The following is a 25,261-nucleotide window of genomic DNA, read 5'->3' as shown; positions in this document are numbered from 1 at the left end:
ACTTCATGACTGCCCACACCACCGCAAGACACTTTTTTTCAGTGGTAGAATAATTCTCCTCTGTACGGGGGAGAGTCCGACTTGCATAAGCAATTACTCGTTCGGTGCCATCTTGCCACTCAACGAGCACAGCGCCTAAGCCGACATTGCTGGCGTCGGTGTGAACCGCTGTCGGAGCGTCATCGTCGAAGTGACCGAGAACTGGCGGGCTTTGAAGACGTTGTCGCAGCTCGTTGAACCCTTCCTGCTGCTCTTCACCCCACACAAACGTGACGTCTTCTCGGGTGAGTTGTGTTAAAGGTGATGCAATACGCGAAAAATTCTCAATGAAGCGCCGGTAATAGGCGCACAGGCCTAAAAATAGCCGCACTGCCTTCTTGTCTGATGGCGTAGGAAAACTTGAAACAGCGGCTATTTTGTCTGGGTCAGGCCGTACACCTTCACTGCTCACAAGGTGTTCCACGAAAAGGAGCTCTTCGAAGCCAAAGTGACATTTTTCTGGCTTGAGTGATAGTCCGGCCGATCGTATCGCTTGAAATATCGTGTGTACTCGCTTCAAGTGCTCGTCAGATGTCGCTGAAAATACAATTACATCGTCCAAATATACCAGGCACGTTTGCCACTTTAGACCTGACAGGACTGTGTCCATGAGCCGCTGAAACGTTGCCGGTGCTGTGTACAAGCCGAACGGGAGAACTTTAAACTCATAAAGACCATCGGGTGTCACGAATGCTGTTTTTTCTTGATCTCTTTCGTCAACTTCTATTTGCCAATATTCGCTCCCTAAATCTATCGAAGAGAAATAACGGGCATGGCGTAGTCGATCGAGAGAATCGTCTATACGAGGCAGCGGGTAGACGTCTTTTTTCGTATCCTCAGTGAGCTTGCGGCAATCAACGCAGAAACGTAAGGTGCCATCTTTTTACTTCACTAATACTACCGGTGATGCCCAAGGACTTTTTGACGGCTGATTAACGTCATCCTGAAGCATCTTTCGCACCTGACTTTCTATGGCCTCACGTTCCCGCGGAGCTACTCGGTATGGGTTCTGTCGTATGGGTCTGGCCGTTTCATCCGTAATTATGCGATGTTTCGTCAACGGCGTTTGGCGAACTCAGGACGTCGAAGAAAAACAGTCCTGAAACTCATTAATAAGCTTCAGAAGGCTTTGCTTCTGCGGGGGCAGTAAACTTGGGCCAACGTCGACGGATAGAGGGGCTGACCCGGTGACATCGGCTTTCTCCACAGTCAACCAGCCTACAACCTCAATGAGCTCCTCGACGTACGCGACTTCCATACCTCTTGCAAGATACTCAGTACTGAAGTTCGTAACCAGAACGTGCGTGTGTCCGCAATTGAGGCTTACGACGGCTCTTGCAACAGATAGGCCATGGCTGAATAGCAATGCTGGAATTTGTTCAGCGATGTGGTCGAAGTTGCCTGGGTGGTAGCATGTTATAGCTACGAGAGCACTTGAACGAGGTGGAAGGGTCACATGATCTTCGAAGACGCGCAGATGTTTACGCCGCTGGTCGTTACATCTCATATCTGAAACTTGATCCGGAGCCATCAAAAGTGTAACGGACCTGTCTGGAATGTCTATGACGGCGCCGTATTCACAAAGGAAGTCCATCCCCAAGATAAGGTCTTTGTAGCACTCGGACAAAATCACGAACGTGGCAACGAAAGCTGAATCACCGATACTAATTCTGGCAGTGCACTTTTCAGTCGACGTCATCAGTTGGCCCCCCGCTGTTCTTATGTTAGGCCCCGTCCATGACTTTTTAACTTTTTTTAAGCCAATCGGCAAGCTTTCTGTTTATGATAGAGAAATATGCGCCAGTGTCTATTAGCGCTGTCACAGGGCGTCCGTCTATGTAAACAGCTAGGTCGGTGCTTACGATTTCCTGCGGGGTCGGCGGCGTTGCATCGTTCGTCGTATCGTCGTATCGTACTGGTACTGGAGGTATTGCAGCATCTCGACGAGTGGCAACCTTCCCTCCAAAGGTCGCAGCTGTTAGTTTCCCTGATGAGGGCTTGGGGACCTACCCCGGACAGCGTCGACGTAACTACAACGGTTCGGCGAAGAGCTCGGCGAGGGTGACGGAGAACGGGATCTACAATACAGAGCGGATAGCTGTCCTTGCGGGTGCGCGCTGTCACGTCGGGTGTCGAAATGAGGCCGTGAAAAACTCGCTGCGTAAGTCGGGTATCTTTGTTCACGATATGGACTGGTGCGGTAAACATGTCCAGCTTCTCCGCAATTGAAACACTGTGGACGACGGTCGACGGTGCGCCACAGATCCGTCTTGTGAACGAATGGTCGACTGGTAGGCACCCTCGGCGACCAAGTTGCAGGTGTCGGTGGAGGGTAGAAAGGCGGCTAAAACGGAGTTTCAGTAGGTGCGTTATATTGCGGAGTCGTCGTCGTTGGTGGTGGCGGCGGCGGCGGTGGGTTGTAGACTGGTGCCGTCGGCGCGTTGTAAAAATGAGCCAGTGCAGACGAGTTGTGCGGCACTGGCGATGGACGACGGGTGGCTGCCGCATCGTTAATAGATCGCTGGGCTGGTAGTGATTCGGGCTGCGAAAATGCTTGCCTGATTTCCTGCTGCACAACGTCTCCAACTGAAGCCATCGCCCGTTCTTGTGGAGTCACAAGGAAGCTGCAGATCTCCTCACGAACAACCTCGCGAATAAGCTCACGCAGAAAACCGTCACTGCCGGCCGTCAGACCAGAGACGCTGATTGAGGCACCTTTTGGTCGGTCGTAATAGCGACACCGTTGCTGCAGTGCGCGCTCGATAGCTGTAGCCTCTTTGACGAATTCCGCAAAGGTCGTCGGTGGATTGTGGAGAAGGCCGGCAAAAGGCTGTTCTTTGACGCCTCGCATCAAATGAGGGAGTTTCTTGGCTTCAGGCATATTAGGGTCAGCCCGTCCAAATAGGCGCGTCATGTCCTCCGCAAACATGGCGACACTCTCATTCTGTTTTTGGAGCCGAGACTCGATGAGTTGCTGAGCAAAGTCACGGTGGTCGTTGTTTGCGAAGGTGCGGATAAATGCTGCTAAAATTCATCCCATGAAGACAGCGTTGCCTCGTGGTTCTCATCACGTACGAGCGCTGTCTGCTAAAGCAAAGTAGGTGCGTGAAAGCTTTAGCTCGGTGGTCCAGCGGTTTGCCTTAGCGACTCGCTCATACTGGGCTAACCAGCCCTCGACGTCTTCATATGCCTCACCATGGAATGTCTCCGGATCTGAGGCTGCTCAAACGTCAGCTGGGAAGCACCTGCAGTTGCCATTTCTCCAGGCGGAGTGCTTTCCTGAGAAAGTTTCAGGGGAATCACCTCAGGACTAAGGCCTCGCTGTCGGCGACTGTAGCGGTGGACAGGGGTATCCACTGAAGGAACGGGTTCCGGTGTCGGACTTGAAGTGCCGGACCGCGGAGGAGTCCCGAGCATCAGTCGTAGAAGCCCAGCACCTCCACCAGTGTCGAAACGTGCAAAGAACAGGACACAAGGCTTCCTTTCGACGTTAACAGCAAGGCTCTAGTCACATACAAAAACAAAGCGCAAGAGCAGACGCGTAACGTCGTCTTCCTCGAAAAAACGCCAGAGACTGCCACTCGTGATGCTGGCTTCTTTGTCCTTTTGTGTTTACGGCTAATAACGGTGACAATATTACACCAATGCGGTGTCCTGCCGTGGTTGAGCCCTACGGCTTACCGGTGAGACTGGCAGACTTTACTTGGCTTAAGGAATACTAGTAATGTAGACAGTGTGTACTTCATTGATGTTTGCTATGTCGGCGCCTCTTTACAGTGTTCGCCCCCCTTTCAGCCCGAAAAACGTGTTGCAACTAATATTGGGCACGACTGTGCATTAATATTAACAAGTTGGATAACGGCACCATGTTTTTGAAACATATAATTGTCCTTTGGCAAGTATATTCCTTGAATCAAACGTATAATACTGACTGAAATGAAATAATTTGCGCGCCAAATTTTACGGCTTGACTCTCTATAAGGAGCTCTTGTAAAGCTTTCAGTCACGTCTCTGTTTCGTAGACCAGGACACTCAATTAAGCTTTTTCTTCATATATAAAGAACCCATGTTAAAGAGAGTGAGACAATGTTGTTGAACACCCCAAATTGATGGCCTGTATGTAAACTTTGTAGGGGGCAGTAAACCAAAATCCTGTCTCTCGATAGCTTCCCGGGCTTTCTGGATCACCCACCCAAAACTGTTTGTCTAAATTGCTTAATTTACTATACGTTAGTCATTAGTAATATTGTGGACATTATGGTCAATCACTCCACAGAAGCATCCGGGTTGTCACATTAGACGCAGTAAGGAAGTTGTCCTAAAAAAGACGAAAAGGCTGTAGGCCCGTGTGCTCAGATTTGGGTGCACATTAAAGAACCCTAGGTGGTCGAAATTTCTGGAACCCTCCACTATGGCGTCTCTCATAATCATATGGTGGTTTTGGGATGTTAAACCGTACATATAAATCAATCAATCTTTTTCACTTGGTGTAGAAGTGTGTAAGCGATCATGCGTAAGCTACGTTCAATGTTAAACGGAGCGAAAGTAAATGCAGTGCACACATATATAGTCGATCTTAATTATCCCAAAAAATCATGGCATACTGGGTATAATAGTCAGATTTTTATTAAGGCGTTTGACCTTAAGTCTGAAGACAGCGTTCGACGCAGCTTGCGAAGAACACCTTTGGCGCCAAGTGTAAGAAACCCTAGAATATTCATCTGTAGATGTGATGAACTACTATAGAAATGAGACGAACGTGTTATAGTCAACTATGGTGTCCAGAGTAAACTAGCTTTAGCACTTTTGACAGCAGATGAATAGTCCTTATTAGGTTCGTGATAAGCATTACAAAGTCCTTCAGACGGAAAAATCACACAGTCATCGGTGCCCTGCTAACACGTGCGTGCGCTCGCGGTTCATGCCAATGCAGTACTTATGTATGTATATGCATAAACATTAAAATAAGGAAAGAATCTTTGGAAAGCATAATTTAAACCCTGGGCCACTGTGGGCGAAGCTACCGTCTACCCCATAACTTACCCTTTGTGCAGTGATACCTATAATATTCACAGTTCTATTTCTACTGTTGTGTTTCTAGTATTTCATGGAATTGTGAGAGTGTCAGAAATGCCGAGGCTGAAAATTTAGGTTTCATTGAGTTGACTCATATAGGTGGGAAATAATATATACTACTGCGTATAGAGTCGCATATTTGTTCAGATCATTGAAGGACAATGTTCGCTAAAACTATCATTATGGCGTTGTGCTGTTAATGTAATAAAATGCGGCAGAGTTTCGGCAATACTTAAAATTGGAACTTGAATCGGTGTTTTTCTGGCATTACATACGAAAGAGCTAAGTTCGGGATATTCTTCAGCGAATATGTGGCAGATAGCACTGCAGCAATGTGACTAGTTATATGTATACTCTTTAGCGTTAACATTGTGACCCAAGTAGGTGGCGTAGATAACGGGTGACTGCAGAATATTCTAAAGGTGTGGGGAGGCTACAGGGGGGTGCAATAGGGGCACTTGCCCCTCTTTAGACAAACCTGAACCAGCCCCACCCAAGCTACATCAGCGTCCTCTCCCTGCCCCGCCATGTAACTCGGCTGTTGCACCCCCTAATTGATTGAGAGATGTGTGGGGTTTAACGTCCCAAAACCATCATATGATTATGAGAGACGCCGTAGTGGAGGGCTCCGGAAATTTCGACCACCTGGGGTTCTTTAACGTGCACCCAAATCTGAGCACACGGGCCTACAACATTTCCGCCTCCATCGGAAATGCAGCCGCCGTAGCCGGTATTCAAACCCGCGACCTGCGGGTCAGCAGCCGAGTACCTTAGCCACTAGACCACCACGGCGGGGCTTGTACCCCCTAAGAATAAATGCCGTCGACACTCATGATGACGTATGACGTTTATGCCATGAACAGGTAGGAAATGTAAAGTCATCGTTCACTTTACACCTACCGTGAAGACGAGAAAAAGAAAAGATGGAAGATGGAGAAGGCAGGAACGTCAAGGCGAACAGAAGTCTGGTTAGCTAACGGTTTACGTTCGGGGATGGTGGAGGGTGGCGCAGAAAGGTAAGAAAGAAATGAAGAGCAAGCGGGAAGGCGTTCGCACAATCAGTCCTTTTGACAGCAACGCATAAAAATCGGCACATTTCAGTTCTAGCATCTCATGCATCTGTTATTTTCTGTCCACAAATATTGCAACAACTCATGCGCAGCTGAATTCTGCGACGGGTCGCGAGGTCGGAATCTCAAAACTACTTGCTCTGACGATGGTATGCGTCAGATATATCTCAGTGGCAAGCGGCTGCCTCTGTGGGCATTGTATTCAAAATTGACCGGTGGCCAAGCGTGTTCACGCATCTGACGCTGCAAGAACACCGAGATACGTAACGCGCGCTTAAGTGTGTTTGTGAGAACCGTTTGCGATTAATGTGCCCTATGGAACGAAAACGCTATGCACCGAAAAAAAATGTGCGTTGTAGTTAAATATGTTGTGAAAGTTCCAGATCTCAACTCGATTGATATGTGTGGTGTAACGTCACGAAACTACCATATGGTTATGAGAGAAGCCATAGTAAAGGGCTCCGGAAATTTCGACCACCTGGGGTTGTTCAAACTGAACCCAAATCTGAGCACATGTACGGGCCTGCAGCGTTTTCAGCTGCCCCGCCGCGGTGGTCTAGTGGCTAAGGTACTCGGTTGCTGACCCGCAGGGCGCGGGTTCAAATCCCGGCTGCGGCGGCTGCATTTCCGATGGAGGCGGAAATGTTGTAGGCCCGTGTGCTCAGATTTGGGTGCACGTTAAAGAACCCCAGGTGGTCGAAATTTCCGGAGCCCTCCACTATAATCATATGGTGGTTTTTCACCATCTCATAATTATATGGTGGTTTTTGGACGTTAAACCCCACATCTCAATCAAGCGTTTCAGCTCCATCAAAAATGCCACCACACAAGTCACCTGCTTTCACACAAGTCACCTGCTTTCCGCTACCAGCGCCCATCTTCTAGACAATGGTTAAAACAACGTTCACGGTCTTCATTTGAAATCTTGACAGCCTCTTGAGAACATTTTTTTTTCTTAAGAACATTTATTGTTTTTTGTAATTATGGAAGACGACCCTAATAATTGTATACAGACAACTGCATTCATTTTAGGATTGATGTTCTTCGCACCACCCCCTTCTTTTTCCTTGTTATTCTGAAAGGTCTTGATAATTTCTTTCTTGTTTTCTAGAGCTTCGTTTTTAGCGGCAGCTTGAAGATTGCGAACTTCCTTTTTTTTTTTAGCAGCGAAAAATCTTATGACATCACATCTCGGGTCTCGCTCAGCGCCGTAGTTGTCCGCCGCTGCAGCCGGTGTCCGTAAGCGCATCGCGCGGGATTAGAAAAAACAAACTAGTACCAATGACACAGTGAGACTCAAACTAGGTTCCGCTGGGTGCCAGCCCAGTATTCTACCACTGAGCCACGTCGGTGCTTGGGACTTGGTGGCAAACTTGCCTTAGCTAGGCTTGATGAAGGGACAGCAATCGCGTTAATACGACTTGTAAAGCGTTTTCCATAAGCGTCAGTAATTAATTGATATGTGGGATTTAACATACCAATCCACCATATGATTATGAGAGACGCCGTAGTGGAGGGCTCCGGAAGTTTCCACCACCTGGGGTTCTTTGACGTGCACCCAAGTCTCAACATACGGGCCTACAACATTTCTGCCTCCATCGGAAATGCAGCCGCCGCAGCTGGTATTATAGCGACAGTGGCGTCTTCGCCAGTTTGCATCCCCCCCCCACAGTATATATATATATATATATATATATATATATATATATATATATATATATATATATATATATATATATATATATATATATATATATATATATATATATATATATATATATATATATATATATATATATATATATATATATATATATATATATATATATATATATATATATATATATAACTATATATCTATATATATATATATATATATATATATATATATATATATATATATATATATATATATATATATATATATATATATATATATATATATATATATATCTTAAGAGGGCACCTGCATAAATACGCCAATACAAACGATGTATACAAAATTTTTCCTTTGAAAGACCAAAATATGGGCCATTATAATGCTGAACTATCTCTCGTTGCTTCCTTTAGAAATTGTCGTTAGCTGTACATGAGAGAGATGTGGCTATAAGAGGGAAAAGAAGAGAAAAGTGAGCCCCGTAACTGTCTGCATAAGGGTGCGACACCTCAACAGTAGCTCACAAGGGATGGGGGTAAGGAGGGATTAAAAGGATAGGATTAAATGTATATATATATATATAGAGAGAGATGGGCTGGGACAGCGAGTGAGGACATATCGAGGGTATAGGAGAGATATGAAAGATGGAAACACGGTCACAGGAGTTCGAGGACGGGGCACCACTTGCGAGAGCTCATCGGCGTCAGGAGATGGCGTAGGGCAAGTCCAGTAGGTCAGAGATGCGCTGTCGTCGGAGATCGGCGTCAGGAGATGACGTAGGGCCAGCCCAGTCGGCCAGAGCTACGCTGACGTCGGAGATAGCGAGAGCACAACCGGTTGGCACAGAATCCAGCGAGCTAGTCCAGTACATGATTGGTGTGACCAGTCTTTGTCATGCACACAGCACTAGCCCTTCACGCGAGGCAACAAATGACGCGAAAATGATCCATCGCGTAAGGACCACTTATGCACGACCACGTAAAATATAACATAATAAATTATTTTCGATACGGCATACTGTTTGCCATTGGTTCTTCGTCATTTAATATTTTCTGTGTGCCACGAAATCGCCTGCTTGTTACATGGCGTCACGAAGCCGGAGAGCGTCTTCTTCTAAATGTCATTCAAGCAGACTAGCTGCCGATCACATAAGCAGTGGCTACTTATAGCTGCTGGTGAGATGGATTATCCGTATAATAAAATATTTCCATTTGCTACATAACAGCGTTTTGTAGTGTGTGCGCGTATACATCTCTGTGAGCTCATACTTGCTGAAAGAAAGAGAAATAGAGAAAAATAAGCAGCGCTTCACGTGTGCGCTTTTTTGCTGACCAAGACGTATTTTGAGCTGTAAAAGACAATTCAATTTGAGTGAAAACCAACTATCCCGACTCTCAACTAAGCCTCCTTAGCGCCATCAACTACGGTCTTTCAACTCCTCCCTAGTTCGGTCGGTGAAGTTGTGGGGCAAGCTTAAAATCTGAGCTTCCTACTGAGCTCGAGTCCACTGCTTTATTCTTGGCCACTTCGCAAGCTGCTGCTATGGCTCCAAGTTAACATAAGCAAGGCTTATGAGGTTTATCAGAGACTAAAGCGGTAACAATTTTTGGCGTTTGAGTATGAAAAAACCTAAACATCAATAACGATTCGTCACACTTATCGGCTCGCAGCAGTTTCGAAGGGGCAGCGTTGATGATATATCCTTTTTGAAAAAAACTTTTAATTTCTGGAAGCAGCAAATGCTTTAACCACTCTTTAAAAGTTTGCTTGTTTCCATCGGTAGCTTCATCAATAAGTCACATCAGAATAAAAACATGAACAAGTGATGTAATATTATAGGGCCCTTATACAGCAGTTGCTTGCTCTGCAGTAGTACGTAGAGCACAAGACTCGAAAGGGTCGTATGGGCGACCCGCACCTCAAAAAGCCCACAAGAAAAATCATCACAGAGGAGATGTTGGCAAAATTTCACTTTGTTGTAACATTGCCTCGTAACGTTTTCATTCTCCCGTAAGAACATGATTGACTGATTACTGTTGTGGCGGAAAACTTCGCTTGACTTGTTGGTTTCCCCATAATGCCCTAGTGGGTATCAAGCGTGTGTGCTTGCAGTAGTTAAAGGTGTGTGGGCCATTGGCATATTACGTAGGCTGAGCAACTACCGCATAGGTATGAGAAGAGACACATTGGTAATGATATATCGCATGTACGTTCGTCCTATTTTGGAGTTTGGTTGTGTAATTTTCCTGGGAGTTCAAGCTTACAAGTTGCGGCCTCTAATTCTTCTGGAAAGAGAAGCTTTGCGCTTATGCCTTGGCCTGCCCAAAACAGTTGCTAACGATGCGTGGTATCTCGAATCGTGGGTCCCTCCGCTTTCTTCTAGAATTCGCCTTCTGACTGTTAAGACATTCTTAAAAATTTATTAATCGCCATTACGACATTGAGAAACAGCCTTTATTTTCACCCCGGAATCATTTTTGGTGCTACATGGCCGCGATTTCCCACCCCACAAATTATATTTGGGCAAAATTTACTGGAGCTTCTAAATGTACGTATATGCGACATCATGCCGAGTCGTGCTAATTCATACCCTGTGGAAATTCAATTCGACGACATTTTTCCTAATAATGCCAAATTACTTCCCCATAATATTTTGGATGGTTTGCTACAAGATCACCTGCGCAGTATTACAACGAACGTTATTATTGCTACAGATGCATCTCAATATGACGAAAAGTCCGGGGTTGGTATTTTCAGCCCGATTTTATAGATTGGATTTATTCTCTTCGACTACCCGATTTCATGCCCGTTTTTGTGGCTGAATTTCTGGCAGTAGTGCTCGCCTTACGAAAGTTAGACACATCAATTACATCAGCTGTCATAATAACAGATTCCCTATCTCTCTGTGCGGCACTTTCTGTTGGTGCTGATAATCAAATAACAAAGGCGTGCACTAGTGCCTGCGCATTTGAGAAAAGTCTGATTATTTTGGGTTCCTGGACATAAAGGTTTATTTCTAAATGAAATAGCCGATTCCTTAGCTAAGTCGTTAACTAGCAAACCGATTCTACCACTCTGTCCATCATCCGCTTATGTCACTGCTGCTCGATTCCGCAGATGTACGCTTCTGCAAGTCTTTAAAGGTTCAGCACTAACAAACTGTACAGAATATCACCATTTATTATATCCCTGGCAAAGAGACTTTTGCCGCTCTCGTAAACAAGAAGTAGCTATCACAAGGCTGCGTTGTCGGGTACCAGATCTAAATTTCTATAAACACAGGTCTGCTCAGGCACCTTCGCCACTGTGTGCGTTCTGTGAAGAACTAGAAACAATAGATCATTTCTTTTTGACCTGCAGGCGGTTCAACACATTACGAAAAACCCTTTCAAAAATACCATTGCGTGGTATTGGTATGGACTTTTCTGTGCCCGTCATTTTGTCTTTTGGAGCTTCCATTTCTGGGTTTTCTAATGCTACACTATGCGCGGCTGTCCTGGACTATATTGATGAAACTAATGGGTTGACTAGTTGACCTGTTTTATTATCCTAACATGTCCACAAAATTATATACGTATAAAAATTATATTATTGCTCTATTCTAAGAATAAATTTGTTTATGTAAATAATTGTATGCATTACATTAGGCACCACATTTTTCTAGGCCATCGGTCATCTTTCTATTATACCTCCACTATTCCAAATCTGATCAGTAATTTTTAAAACCACTCAATTCTTGCCCAATCCCCCATAGTGGGTATGCGCCACGATAAATAGGCGAACAACAACAACAACAACAACAGTGTTCTGAAAAGGCTCTGAAAGGCCGCTTTTCTGGCTTTCACTGTGACTGTGCTGCACCTTCCGTGCAGGCTTGGTGTTTTTTTTTCTTTTTTTGCAGCCATACTTAACATTTTTGCAGCTAATAAACAAGGCCCGCATGCTGCGTAGTAATCAAGTGCACTTTCCTATCGCCACTTGACAGATTTTTTATCTCTTCAACATTCGACCCCATTTGTTGTGGTCTTTTTCACATGTACGAGAATATATGCACTTTTTTTCAGCGCCGGCAAAACTTTATAATAATTTTACGCCACAACTATATGTTACAGTTTTTCTTGATAACTGCTTATTCTAAGTAATTGGTGTGTTTTTTCAGCGATTAAAAGAAGGCCAATATCAGTAAATCATTAGAAGCGGTGATCGTGTGCGGCGCTAGGATCTCAGCTAATGATCTTAGTCATCAAATATAGCTATAACTATAAATGGCGCATATATGTTCCTGGTAATTATTCGGAAAGGCGCACTGATGTTATGTGGGGTTTAACGTCCCAAAACCACCATATATTTATGAGAGACGCTGTTGTGGAGGGCTCCGGAAATTTTGACGACCTGAGGTTATTTAACGTGCACCTAAATCTGAGCACGTGGGCCTACAAAATTTTCTCCTCCATCGAAAATGGAGCCGCCGCAGCCGGGAATCAATCCCGTGACTTGCGGATCAGCAGCCGAGTACCTTAGCCACTAGAACACCATGGCGGGGCCGGGAAGACGCATCTGACAGAACAAAAACAAAGCATCGTCAGAGCCCTCGAGGTGCACCTTAACACGAGGCCAGTGTGATGATATCTGCAGCCCTTTTGTGGCGCACTAGCGAAACCTACTGGCGCAATATGGCATGGAATGCGGGTGCCTGTCGTGTCGTCAATCGCTGTAAGCCTGCAGAGACGCTATCGGCATTTTCGCACGCGTCACACCTACTGGTTTCGACGAGGGCCAAGGAGATCAGATGATGTTCCACATAAACAGCAGAGAAGTGTTTGTGTACGTATACGTGTCGAACGTATACAGCGAAGCTCTCTCGATGACACAATGTACACAGTGCCGCTCTTTCCTGTGGTGTCTTGTACCGCCGTCTTCGAAAAAAGGACTCTTCTCTTTTGTGAAAGACGGGTGATCCTGAAACTTCTTTCTTCCCGCTTTTTTATCTTTTTTTTCTCATGAACACGTGAGTCGCAAGTAGACACCCAGCTTTCTCTTGCACGTAGGCATCTCCCGTTGCTCAGCCGTCCTTTGTATGGGTCTGTTCAGCGTGCATCTGGCATAGAGTCTTTCTGCATTGGACACGTTCGTTGACGCGAGAGGAATGCGCAAATACACGGAGGAAAGAGACCCCACAGGAAAATTCGTATCGCTGTATTGGATCACTGGAGTTGACACAATCCCAAGTGCCGGGCAAGACAGAATCTAGAGCGAAAACAACAAAATAAAAAGCTTGAGGACGCCTACTTTTCGCCTTCATGAGTAGAACGCAATACAGCGTGATCGGGCCCGTTTCGCCTCGTCCTCTAATTCACTTGCAAGACTTCGCTTCTTGGTGGAAACCTCAACTGTGCCGCACGGAAAGAGGTGGAGGTTGGTGATGATGCTACAGGTGGGGTTAGCCTAAAAAACCTGGCCGTTGATTGCTCTGCCTGGGCGACTCTTTTTATGCAGTACATCTCGTCATGCATCACTTAAAATGGTTTCTCGCAAACACCGAAAAACGTAAAAAAATGCTAGTCACCTCTTTGTGAATAATCCGCACATCTTCCGCAAACGCAATTTCATCACAGCATTCGTGGGAAAACCACCTTGATGTTGTCTATGAGCTGCTCTCTTACAGGACAAAATAGTTTTCCGATAGGTAATGGTCTATCACCCAAGTGTGTTGTACTCAGTACGAAATGGGGAACGTGCACCCCTTTCTATCATTTACCGTGCAGGAGTGCAGGCCTATCGTGTTCTTAATCTGAACAATAGGGTTGATTCAGTGTTACCAAGTCCTCCTGTGACACAAGGCTGATGTGGGGAATTCCAAAAACACGAAACTGGCATTGAATCATCTCGTTTGTTGGTAGTTGATTCATAGTAGTTTTAACTGCCGGTTGGTCGTGGAAGTGCTTCGTTAGCTAGGGCATCTGCTCTGTCGTTGTCGCTGACACTAACATGAGAAGATACTTATTAGAACGCTATCTTGAATCCTTCTTTCGTAGTTTATTTCAGTGATAGGGGTCAAATATCGCAACTATCCTCACGTCTATACAGATGGTTCAGCCACTGTGGACAATAACAGTTCTGCTCTGGCATATTGGACGCCATCCGTCGGAGCTGTATGGTCTGGCCGCTTGGACTATACCTAGTCTTAACAACAGCTGCAGAGAGCAAAGCTATTGCTGCTGGTCTTCGCAAGCTGAAGAAGAAATCCCCAGAACAAGCCGTCTCGGACTGTAAGATAGCGATTCAACAACTATCTTGCGAGACTCCCCCCCCCCCCCCCTCCTAAAAAAAAGTTCTGCTGGAAGTGAAGGTCTCAGCACGTGATGTCCTCCGCTCATAACTACCCTAGAATGAACTCTTACTGCTAGTGCAGCTGCGAAGTGCCCACTACGCCATAATTTATCATATTGCGATTCATTAAGGGACCCACTATATGCGTCCGTAAGGCAATACGCGGAGCTACACACTTTGTTGATGCGGTTGCTGATGATTAATTATGCCTGAGTGCTTTGTAATAAAAGAGCCTTTCAACCACTCACTCGTTCCACGATTCAGGTAGTCTGACGTCTGGTGCATTTTTACTCTTCCTCAACCCAATATTAGCTAACGGTACTTACCGCACTACATCAAACCAGCATATGGCAGTTTAAAACACGAGAATACCACACAGAAGGCCTGGGTTCGATTTCCACAGTCTCGTCTTTTTATTTGCATATAAGCATGTCAGTTTTCGCGCTCACAACCACCGACGGTGGCGCCAGAATTTCTGGTACACGAGCAATGTCACGTTAAAACTCAAACAAAAATTCTGGTCTGAGATATTAATTCATGAGTATAGGTTCCTCTTGAAAACTGCGCACAAAGAGGACAGAAATACGGCCTCATGTGGTTGGCTATACAGCCACAGGGCTAGAAAAAAACGGAGTCATCTGTGTAAATATGCTTGCGTCCCTAAGGCATAACTCTAGGCCTGAATAAAAATGACGGCTATCTCATTTATTCAGTCTTTCGAGCATAGAACATCCCCATGCCTTATTTTTATTCTAACCCACTTAAAAAAACAGTGTTGCAAGTGTTAGAAATCTTCCATCTTTACCGAAGGTGAATGAGACGCTAAGTTTTATCAACAGCTAACGACAGGCATAACGGCCCATGTTGAACAATACATTATAGCAAATCTGTAATAATGTTACAACTTGATGTTTCAGAAACAAGCGCGAAGCAGAGCTTAGTCGCAAAGATCGATAACAGAGGCTCTCGTATTCTTTTTCAACGAACGCAAATGCCAGCATAAAAATTTCATTGTTTAAACAAGCGTTTTTGTAGTGATTTGTAACGACTACACCATATTGCGCGGTTAGTATGCATTCCACTTTTTTTTGTTTTGTAGGAATAAAGATTACGTATGAGATGATCTTAAGGGAGGGGACAAGAGTCCCAAACACACATCAGCCTTTTCAAGCCGCAACAATAGCTTTTACTTTATTCGCCATAGAACAGCTATTCTTTAATCCGTTACTACAATTTAATACCGCCTTTTTTGTTTTTCCGCCAGCGTTCAATTCAAAGTTGGCCAGCACCTGAATTCTTCAACTTTGGCTTACCTCCAAGTAGTCTTCAAGCTGGTCCAACGCCATATTTTTCACGTTACCTGACCCCTCCCTCCCCCCTCCAAACACAACTCATGCAGACGTTTAAATTCTCATCCCCCCCTCCTTCGCTTAACCGTAATACAGGCTTCCGCACGCATTTCCTGTGGCGTCAGTGTGCCTCTATACAAACTGTGACGCCATTTTTTTTTTTGCGTTACAGATGCGGTTCGTGCTCAGAATTTCCCTCGGTACACTCTCCAAAGAATTCTCGCCCATCGAAAAACAGCCATGAAAATTTCAAGCGACCTAACACTCGCACTGCGTTCATTCTCTACACAGGGGAAAATCTATTTCTGGTGTTTTTTTATGTACGTACCAAAACCATGAAATGATTGGGAGATGAGATGCGTCGTAATTCGTGAACCCTTCAAACATTACGCTGGCATCTGTTTAACCTATAGTCTCTCGGCTATGTACTCTGATCCAGGAGAACCTCGCAAATTTTCCATAGAGGAGACAACAGTATAACTAGTTTGCTTCTTACGTTCTTCTTATCGCACGTCGTGACACATATTAATGAAAACGCTCACAGACTCACAGCTATAGGATCGGATCGATGAACGTTATTCATATGGTCTCTGTTCAATTGACCACCGTTCCATAACGAAGTAAAGTAACACTGTGGACTAAATAATAGGTGAACGTGTGAAAACGTTTTATTCCACCGTTTCAGCCAGAGTCCGGCCTTTCATGACAAGAGGTAGACCCGGGCTTTGAAGATGGAATAAAAATATTTCGCTCGTGTGTTCATTATTTTGAACTGTTGCAGAACAGGGGATCCGGAAACTCTCTCCTCGTATATATATATATATATATATATATATATATATATATATATATATATATATATATATATATATATATATATATATATATATATATATATATATATATATATATATATAAGACCACACGTGCGAAAACGTCACTAGCAGGTGCTGTCGGTGCTCGCTGGTCGCATACTTCTGACAGTGCATGTCAGCCCCACTCCTTTTAAGCCAACTGGCCTTTACAACCATACGCTGCTCGGTTTATTCCGTATTCACTAATGAAGGAGTTCGCTGAAAGTTGAGTGCGTACAGCGCATACGTTCTCCGTGGAACGTTTTTACAAGTATGACGTATTCCCGCAATTTTTTGCGAACTCTCAACCAAGCGAAAGAGGTGCGTAATTAATTTTCAGCTAACATTTAAATATATAAATTTGAATATCCGAGAAAAACTTTTTTTATGAAAATAAAGAGAACATCTGCATACTCTAATGTTTCGTCAAAATTTATGGTGCAAGAGAAGCTGAGGATGAGAATGTAAAACTTTATTCGACCAAGGGATTCAAGCATGTTCGCCCCAGTGTCCCCACATGACCACACTGCTTTATGCGTTCATAGTTCATGTATTTCCATGACGTGGGTGGCCCCGGTCAGTGGCGACCTTATGCTTGGCTGCGTCCGTCAAGTGCACCAGGGTCTCCTATTCCTCCAATGTGGGCTGCGGGCCCGCCGCGCGGGGGAGGGTCTGTCGAAAGTTCGAGGAGAATGAGGGGAAGTGCAGCGTAAGGCTGAGTGCATCGAGTCCAGGACTACGTTCCTGGATGAATGCGGAAAATGAAATAGGGGGAAGGAAGTGTGCAGGTCGGCAAACGGCACCACTTTGTCGCTTGGTGTAAGCGCGTTGTAAAGTGCTCAAAATGGTAGATATTCAGTGTCCTAGTTAGTCTTTTTTATTTATTTACATTCTTAATTTTCTTGCGGAGTTGACAGGATTACACGAAGTTTGGCATGACAGGGTTGAATAATGTATGAAAGGAGGTTGCTGGCTATGTAGGTGGTGAGATTATTTTACATGAATGTCTTCGGCACGAAAGAGTAGAAACACGTGTTACTCTGCCAAAAATGACGCTTGGGTGTTCGACGCGGGATGAAATGTAACAAGACCGAGTGAAACTGTAACTGAAACAAGGAGCGTTTCCGAGAGGATTCGTAAAGGTCATATATGAATGATACAAGTGAGCCTGTTTCCGTCTGTGCGAAAGTTATTGCTAGTTAATACTTGTGGTTCGAGTACAGTAGCTATGAATCGAGCTGACTGATTTTGTACGCCGTCAAGTGATCGTACAAGTTTAAAAACTGAGGCCCGGAAATTGAGGAAGAGTGCTCGAGTTTTAGACCTGACTAATGTGTGCGTGTTCTTTTTTTAAGAAGGGGTTTCATGGAAATGGAAACTAAGGTAAGAATACCACGCAAGAAGAAAACAGAAAAGTAGTCTGCGTTCCTGCTCACTGTATCTACAAAACTGCATTTCACCGTATTGATTACTTCGTGATGTTGTTTCTGGTTTAACCTAACTACATCTTGAAAAATGTCTCTCACTGCAGGCGCATCACCCACTCTGGACTACGGGAAGTTCCATACATGCACGACCTGAACCCATCCACGTACATTGGAATGCTGTAAGTGCGCACACACGTACCATTCGAACGGTCAACAGCCGATCTTAAGAGAGACAGCTGAAGTAAAAGGGGAAAGAAGCTTGCCGGGCGTTGTCGTGTTTGCTGCATAGTGCTCTCTTCACAGCGCTTACTCGAGCGCGTCAAGGGCTATCTTTTTTGGCGCTCTGTTGAGTCACTCGGTAGTTAGATGGAGAGGTGGATTGCGGAAGCAAACCGAGAGGCGAGGACGTGGGGAGCGCACCGAAAGGGAAGAGACTTAGGCATGCGCGTTCTTCACCACGTTGCCTCGTGCATTCCGACCTTGCCGGGGACGCGCATGGCCCGACACGCTCGGACAAATATCGACCATCTGAACGTACGCGAAGCCTATCTGTGGGCATCCTTTCCACCTAACCTTCGCTAGCACGGGAGTTCACCCGTTCTTGGATACCGATTGCTTATGCACTTCAGCTGGCCCGCGTGAGTCTGTTCGAGCACCCCAAATAGTTGGTCACCGAGGAATAAATGGAAGTAATGAGCACGACAGAGAAATATACGAGATGCTCAGGGCACCGAAGATAGTAATTTAGCCATAGAAGAAGCTTAATCGGTTACCTGACGCCAACATAAATCCGATTGTTGTGCACTTGCTCTTACTACATCCAACAAAATTAATGCGTGGCTTTCAACGTCGTTAGCAGTACAGAGAAGCAATATTTTCTAGCGATCTCCAATTATGGTACCTCTAGTTTTAGTCAACCAAGTCCATTCTGTCTTCAAGTCCCCCAATTTATGGCATCACATCTCGAAATCTCTCGTTGGCGTAACACGCCACCGTAATCTGATGTATGCGCTCATGCATTACGTTCAAGTTACTAATTCCCCTTCTACATTTTCTCGCAATTAAAACATCAGCTGCAGCCATCCGCTCTCTCATCTGTACGGACGTACAGTAGGTGCTCTAGTGTGTGATCGTTTGGATTATGCTTTCTTTACGTGTCATCCCTTGTTACACAGCTCTTAGATGCTTGTCAAGCTTGTGTTCTTTTGATAATTATCCGTGTTTGAGCTCTAAAGAATAATTAGTACTGCGGTGATGCAATTAGGCGTACTGTTCTCTTCAAGGAATTCGGTAAGCCCCCGGTCACGACTACAGAGTTTCTGCTCCCGTCTTTTAACTCTTTCATGCACAAAACTTCAGTTTTGGCGGGAAACAGAGTTTTATTGCAAAAATGGTGAAATCTTTCGCAGAAAATCATTTTTTCGCCAAACACGAAAAATTGGCGATTTCAGTTCAAAAGGTATGAGGTTGGTCATCTGAAGTGACCAACATGTATGCATGTACGGGTCTACTGGTGAAAGTACAACTCCTCATTTTTATAGTCCTAAGCGTTAGCTACTCATACAACATTCTGTCCTGCATTTTAGAAACAGCGTATGCTTTACACACACATACACACACACACACACACACATATATATATATATATATATATATATATATATATATATATATATATATATATATACACACTCTCGGCTGGATTTCGCCGCCGGCGCGCGGAACCGAAGGTGGGACTTCCGCGTCATGAATGCCAGGCGTTAATTACTGAGCCATCGAGAGGTGCCTTGTTTAACGTTCAAACGGGAGGCTATTCATACCTACCACTTACCGATGTTGGCGGGCATCTCGAGAGGGGTTGGGGAGGGGGCTATCGTGTTTTCAGCATTATCAGCAAGATGGCACCGTGAGCACGCCGTGGCTCTCATCTCTCACGCGTACTTTGGTCCGCGTAGAGAATAAGGCGGTGTGTGCTCGATCGCGCGCCTTTATCTTGCAGTGGCCAGAATCACACGTCTTGGCTAGCGTTTGAGTTTCGTCGGAACGATTCTGTTGTAGTTAACTGACGCACAAAGGTCACTGCAATCATTTGCCAGCCTCCGTTTGCGAAAATGGTGCGCTTTTCAGACACATCAACGGTAACAACTGAGACGTTTATTCGCGTTAATATGTACCTGTGAGTACGTTTCGTGCGTACTTTGTGCGTGAGAAACGTGGGACACGTTTCTATCTGCTTGCCATTCTGCTCGTGACGTTTCGATTTGTTGCTATCGTGTTCATTGCTTCACCTTTGCAGCAAAGATATGACCTTTTTATTTATATTTGGCAGAATATGGGAAAGTAGGCTGCGTTACAGCCAGCTATCCCAACATTCCGACAGTAATGTTCAAGATAAACACACAAACAAAAAATTAGGAACAAAATAAGGAAAAAGCTAATCAGAGACACCATGTGCATACTATATACAATATAGGGCTTACAATGTATGAGTGAGCACAGTATTTATGCTCATAGTCCAGTTCATATATCAGGATCACATTGCGGATAGAGTCCATACAAATAGCGGCAATGTATTTATCACCTTGCCGTACAAACTTAACCGCCCGCCACGGTGGTCTAGTGGCTAAGGTATTCGGCTGCTGACCCGCAGGTCACGGGATCGAATCCCGGTTGTGGCGGCTGCATTTCCGATGGAGGCGGAAATGTTGTAGGCCCGTGTGCTCAGATTTGGGTGCACGTTAAAGAACCCCAGGTGGTCGAAATTTCCGGGGCCCTCCACTACGGCATCTCTCATGATCATATGGTGGTTTTGGGACGTTAAACTCCACATATCAATCAAATACCAACCAAAGTTATTATCAACTAAGGTTCATCATATTTGTGTACGTTAAAAAAATCACGGAGGGCGCTCACTGCGCGCCTTTGATCATCCGAAATGGTTCTCTGTCGAGTTGGTTCAAGCGATCCCTCAGTTCAATGCGTTGTTGATCATATTGTGGATATTCTATAAGAATATGCTCCTCTGACGCATCGACATGATCGCAGTGGTCACAGTGCGGAGACCTTGTTTATAGGTGGCATAAGACGTGAAGTGTGTATGAAACACCTAATTGTAGACGGTGCAGTAGTGAGTCAAATGATCTATCGAAGTTTTGATTGGGTGAAAATCGTAGAGACGGATCTATTTGAGATAAGAGTGAATACTTTGTATATCTGTCAAACCAAGCGTCCTTGCATAATTTGTGGTACAGTTAAGAAAGAACGTTCTTGCTTTCTGAAAAAATAAACGGGTGCTGGTTTCAAGTGAACTTTTTTCGCAGTTATTCTTACGGCAAATTCTGAAGCAGTTAAATTAAACAAAAACCCCCTCAACCTTTACTTTTAATCTTAGAAATCCCTACAGCTTTTAGTGCCATAAACCTTCAATTTCAATGCTTAATGCTGGCAATATTCAAAGCAAGCGCCTCCGGTAGCGTGAAAAGGGGGCCCCAAAGTTTACGGGGTGATTTCAATATTACCATGTTGCTACAAATACGGCGCATTGCGGATATTTTTTACATGCGCGAAAACAGAAGCCACTCGTTGTGTATCCCGTTTCTGAGAGTATTTACTCACCGTTCGCGAGAAGATAAGCGTCGAAGCTTATGCACCCCGGCCTGTGTATGCATTCTTCATTAGCTTCATTGTGCGTACCAAATGCTTGCGCGCAAATGAATTATGAAACATTTACGTGATTTCTTCTTTTTTTCAGAGACTTCGACAGCAACCGCATTGCCGAGCTTCCAGCGTATTCCATTAGGGTCAAGGCAGGAACACTGTAAGCCTCCAGAGAAGCGATTATCTTGTCAGCGTTCGTTTACCAAACGCAGCGTTTGCTATCAGCCCAATACACAGCCATGTGCTTTTACGTTGACACTCACAACTTTATTTCTGTTCTTCCCTCCTCCCTTTTTTTTTCAGGATACTCAATCACAATTCCATTGCCGCTATACGCGGAGCAGCATTTGATGGCTCCAAGATTGCTGAAGTGTGAGTATCAGTAGTCATCTGAGAAGACTTTCTACAGCATGCACGGTACAAAAAGAAAATAAATCTCACTGACGAACTTCAGCAGTAGTTATGTTGATCATTGTTATTTAGACTGTCTTTTAACACCATTAGAGCGCGTGTCTGCATTTATCGGTCTTTTTCGAATGCATGGGCTTCAGTAGCCCCACAAAGCGGTGCGTAGACGCATCTTTCTATCGCACGCGTTCTCCCTGAATCGCGCATCTTTTTAGCACCAAAGTTACTTATTTCGTCATTTTAGGCAACGTACCTGGTCATTGATGTACTTAATTGATAAAGTCTCAAATACAGGTCACTTCTCTGCAGGAGAATGCGAGGAAATCGAAAGCTGACGGTGGTTGAAGACGACGCATTCTACGGACTTTCGAACCTCAGCCATCTGTAAGACCGCAACACAAATTGCCTCGTTGTTGTTGTTGTTGTTGTGGTTGTTGTTGTCGTTGTGTTTGTTGTGGTTGTTGTTGTCGTTGTGTTTGTTGTTGTTGTTGTTGTTGTTGTTGTTGTTGTTGTTGTTGTTGTTGTTGTTGTTGTTGTTGTTGTTGTTGTTGTTGTTGTTGTTGTTGTTGTTGTTGTTGTTGTTGTTGTTGTTGTTGTTGTTGTTTTGTTGTATATACATACTCCGTTTGCCACTCGCATTGCCCAACAAAAAAAAAATTTATCAAGTACATTCATTCGCCTTTTTCATCTGTGTATAAGCAACGTCATAACACACATGCAACATTCGTCGCATATGAAAACACTATAACTACATAAATATGTGCAGCGGGCGCACAATGCCTCACCGCTGGTCTTGCATAAGTTCATAGACCCTGCAATACGGTATAAATAACTGATATATTATAGGTCCTACGAGATCCTTATTAGAAACGCGAGTAATGGAACACGAGAATATTTGCGGGATGCTTTCAGCACGAGCAACTTCTTTTAGAAAAGTGTCATTTATTTCAATTGCGCCCACTTCTCTTCACGGGGATATTGTCAAAACTGCAAACTTGTGTGATGTATAGACCATACGATGAATTAGGCGAGAAGAAAAGCAAAGTTCAATCACATACTGTTCCTGCCACAATCCGCGACGAATGGTCGATCCTAACGATAACGCACCTACGACAATCACCGCCCAAGGGTGAAGAGGACTCTTTCTAAAGAGCACCACAAAGGAAGCACGTATTATTTCACCAGAGTACTTATTGTCATCTCTTGTGCATTATTATTTTCTAATATTTCAGTTCATCAAATTGCAGAAAAATTGACCGACATGGGCTAGCATCTTCTAGTACAGGTATATTTTACGCTACCTCTGTCTCTCTAGTTTTACCTTCATTTTTTCATCTCTCTGACCTTCGTCTTGCGAAGGGTACCCAACCGGAAGAAAGGCTGCCTGTTTTCCCACTTTTGTCTATTTAAGTCTCGTTTCTCCTGGTTTTTTTTTTTTTAAGCGTTTATTCATTTTCGCGAACAGGGCTCTCAGCTCGGCCGAGGTGCTCCAATCTGGTTTAATGTGCAGCTGAGGCTGTCAAGACCCCTTCGCCTGACAGGCAGTAGAGCCGACTTATCGGCCGGAATGTCCGCGTCAGTCTCCGTCAGAAACTCGCCGTGATCACCGTGCCTTGTCGAAGTGAATTTTCAACTTTGGCGTGTTTAAGGCACCAAGCCCATAGGCGTGGATCGTAAATATTGAAATCTGGTCTTCCTTAGTTTGGTTCTTGGGGAATTCTATGCGACTTGCACTACGTGAGGGGCGTGGGGATGTGAGCGCATCCATGAATGCGTTAAGTCTACCCCAAAAATCGCGCCTCACATTCGCCGGAGCAAGCAAGGCGAGAAAAAAAGAAACAAACAAAAATGGAGAGAAAAAGAGTCTAGTGAGAGGGCACCACGCGCCTCGCCGCACTTTCACGCCGTCAGATTACGGTTGTTTGTCTTCCAATGTATTTTTTTCCTATATCACTTGAGCACGTCTCGATTTGCATCTGGCGAAGATTTTCAGCACCGAAACTGCGCGTGCGAATTTAGCAACTTTCTTGCATTTGACTTTCCATTCGCATCTACTCGGTATGCAGACAGTTTCAATTGACATAATGCAAAATTTATCGAAGAAGCTGCTCTCTCTAACCAAATGACTGTGAGACATTGCTCTTGTCCTCTATTTCTCTTTTTTTCTAAGAAGAAGAATATCCATCCTGGTCCTCGAATCCTTACAACTTGACGATGGTCTTCAACCACACGGGCTATAAAGAATCACGGGATAGGCTACGAGTGAGACCCTGACCGCACCAGTCTTATTTAAAAGGGAAATCTTGTCCGCGTCTCGCCAATCCGGTCCCTCTTCACTTTGTTCTTCACAGCGCATAAGAGATACTGGCCGGAATCTATATTCCGAGCTTGTCTTTCGAAAGCGCACTGCAACATCCAGCCCAAGAAATATAATGACAGCAACCACACCGCAAAAGAACGTCAGTGTAGCTATAAGGCCGCTCGACAGCACTATCTTAACAAGCTGAAGTTTATTTCAATAGAGTATTCTTGCACATACCTGTACATTATATAAGTAAAAAGGAGTAAGACGTGCTTCAATATTTGTTCTTAACTAGCATCCAGTCACTGACGACTGCCGGAAAAACGACGAGTATATAGCGGGGCACCAGTGAGATCTGTTCAGTGCAATGCGTTTATGCTCGCCTAGACGCTTTCCTCTGGCTCGAAGAATATCAGCTAACCATCGTAATAAACATAAAAGAAGAAAAAAGAAACGTGTAATTTGTTAGCTCTTGTAGAGGGAAGGCGACGCGAGCTGCTCCAAATGCCCTCGGGTCCCAGCGGGTAATGGGAGGGATTTGTCAGCAAGGTGCACGCACACCGTTCTCATACCACGTGTAAGCGCAGTTTTTTTTTTCAACGAAAGTGGATTTCTTCTGAGCCCTGCCGCGGTGGTCTAGTGGCTAAGGTATTCGGCTGCTGACCCACAGCTCGCGGGTTCGAACCCCGGCTGCAGCGGCTGCATTTTCGATGGAGGCGGAAATGTTGTAGGCCCATGTGCTCGGATTTGGGTGCACGTTAAAGAACCCCAGGTTGTCGAAATTTCCGGAGCCCTCCACTACGGCGTCTCTCATAATCATGTGGTGGTTTTGGGAGGTTCAACCTCACATATCAATCAATCAATGGATTCCTTCTGAAGCAATCTCACGGGCTGAGGTTTGTCTACCTTTTCGTTCATGGGACTTCACATCGCAAAGCGACTCGAGGCATAAGAAACGCCAAGCATTGTGGGAGAATTTGGATAGTTTGAAGCACCTCTTTTGTTTGTTTGGTTTTTTTAACATGGGCTGATAACGCACACTACACGTGTCTCTACAGCATTTGGCCGCCATCGAGATACGACCGCCGCTGC

The 25,261-nt window shown here is 44.8% G+C and overlaps 1 protein-coding gene across 1 annotated transcript in view; it reads left to right on the top strand.

The window, feature by feature from the left end:
- Positions 1-6,108: 6,108 nt before the first annotated feature.
- Positions 6,109-25,261, top strand: part of Lgr1 (Leucine-rich repeat-containing G protein-coupled receptor 1) — a 96,812-nt gene continuing 77,659 nt past the window's right edge. Inside the window, exons 1-4 of the mRNA XM_075876387.1 lie at positions 6,109-6,131; positions 17,907-17,981; positions 21,554-21,619; positions 21,763-21,831. Of these exons, the coding sequence (XP_075732502.1) occupies positions 6,109-6,131; positions 17,907-17,981; positions 21,554-21,619; positions 21,763-21,831 (233 nt within the window). The remainder of the gene's footprint in view (positions 6,132-17,906; positions 17,982-21,553; positions 21,620-21,762; positions 21,832-25,261) is intronic.

This window comes from Rhipicephalus microplus, chromosome X (assembly GCF_043290135.1).
Source record: "Rhipicephalus microplus isolate Deutch F79 chromosome X, USDA_Rmic, whole genome shotgun sequence".
In the NCBI taxonomy this organism is placed as follows: domain Eukaryota; kingdom Metazoa; phylum Arthropoda; class Arachnida; order Ixodida; family Ixodidae; genus Rhipicephalus; species Rhipicephalus microplus.
This window is presented reverse-complemented; position numbering and strand designations above follow the sequence as displayed.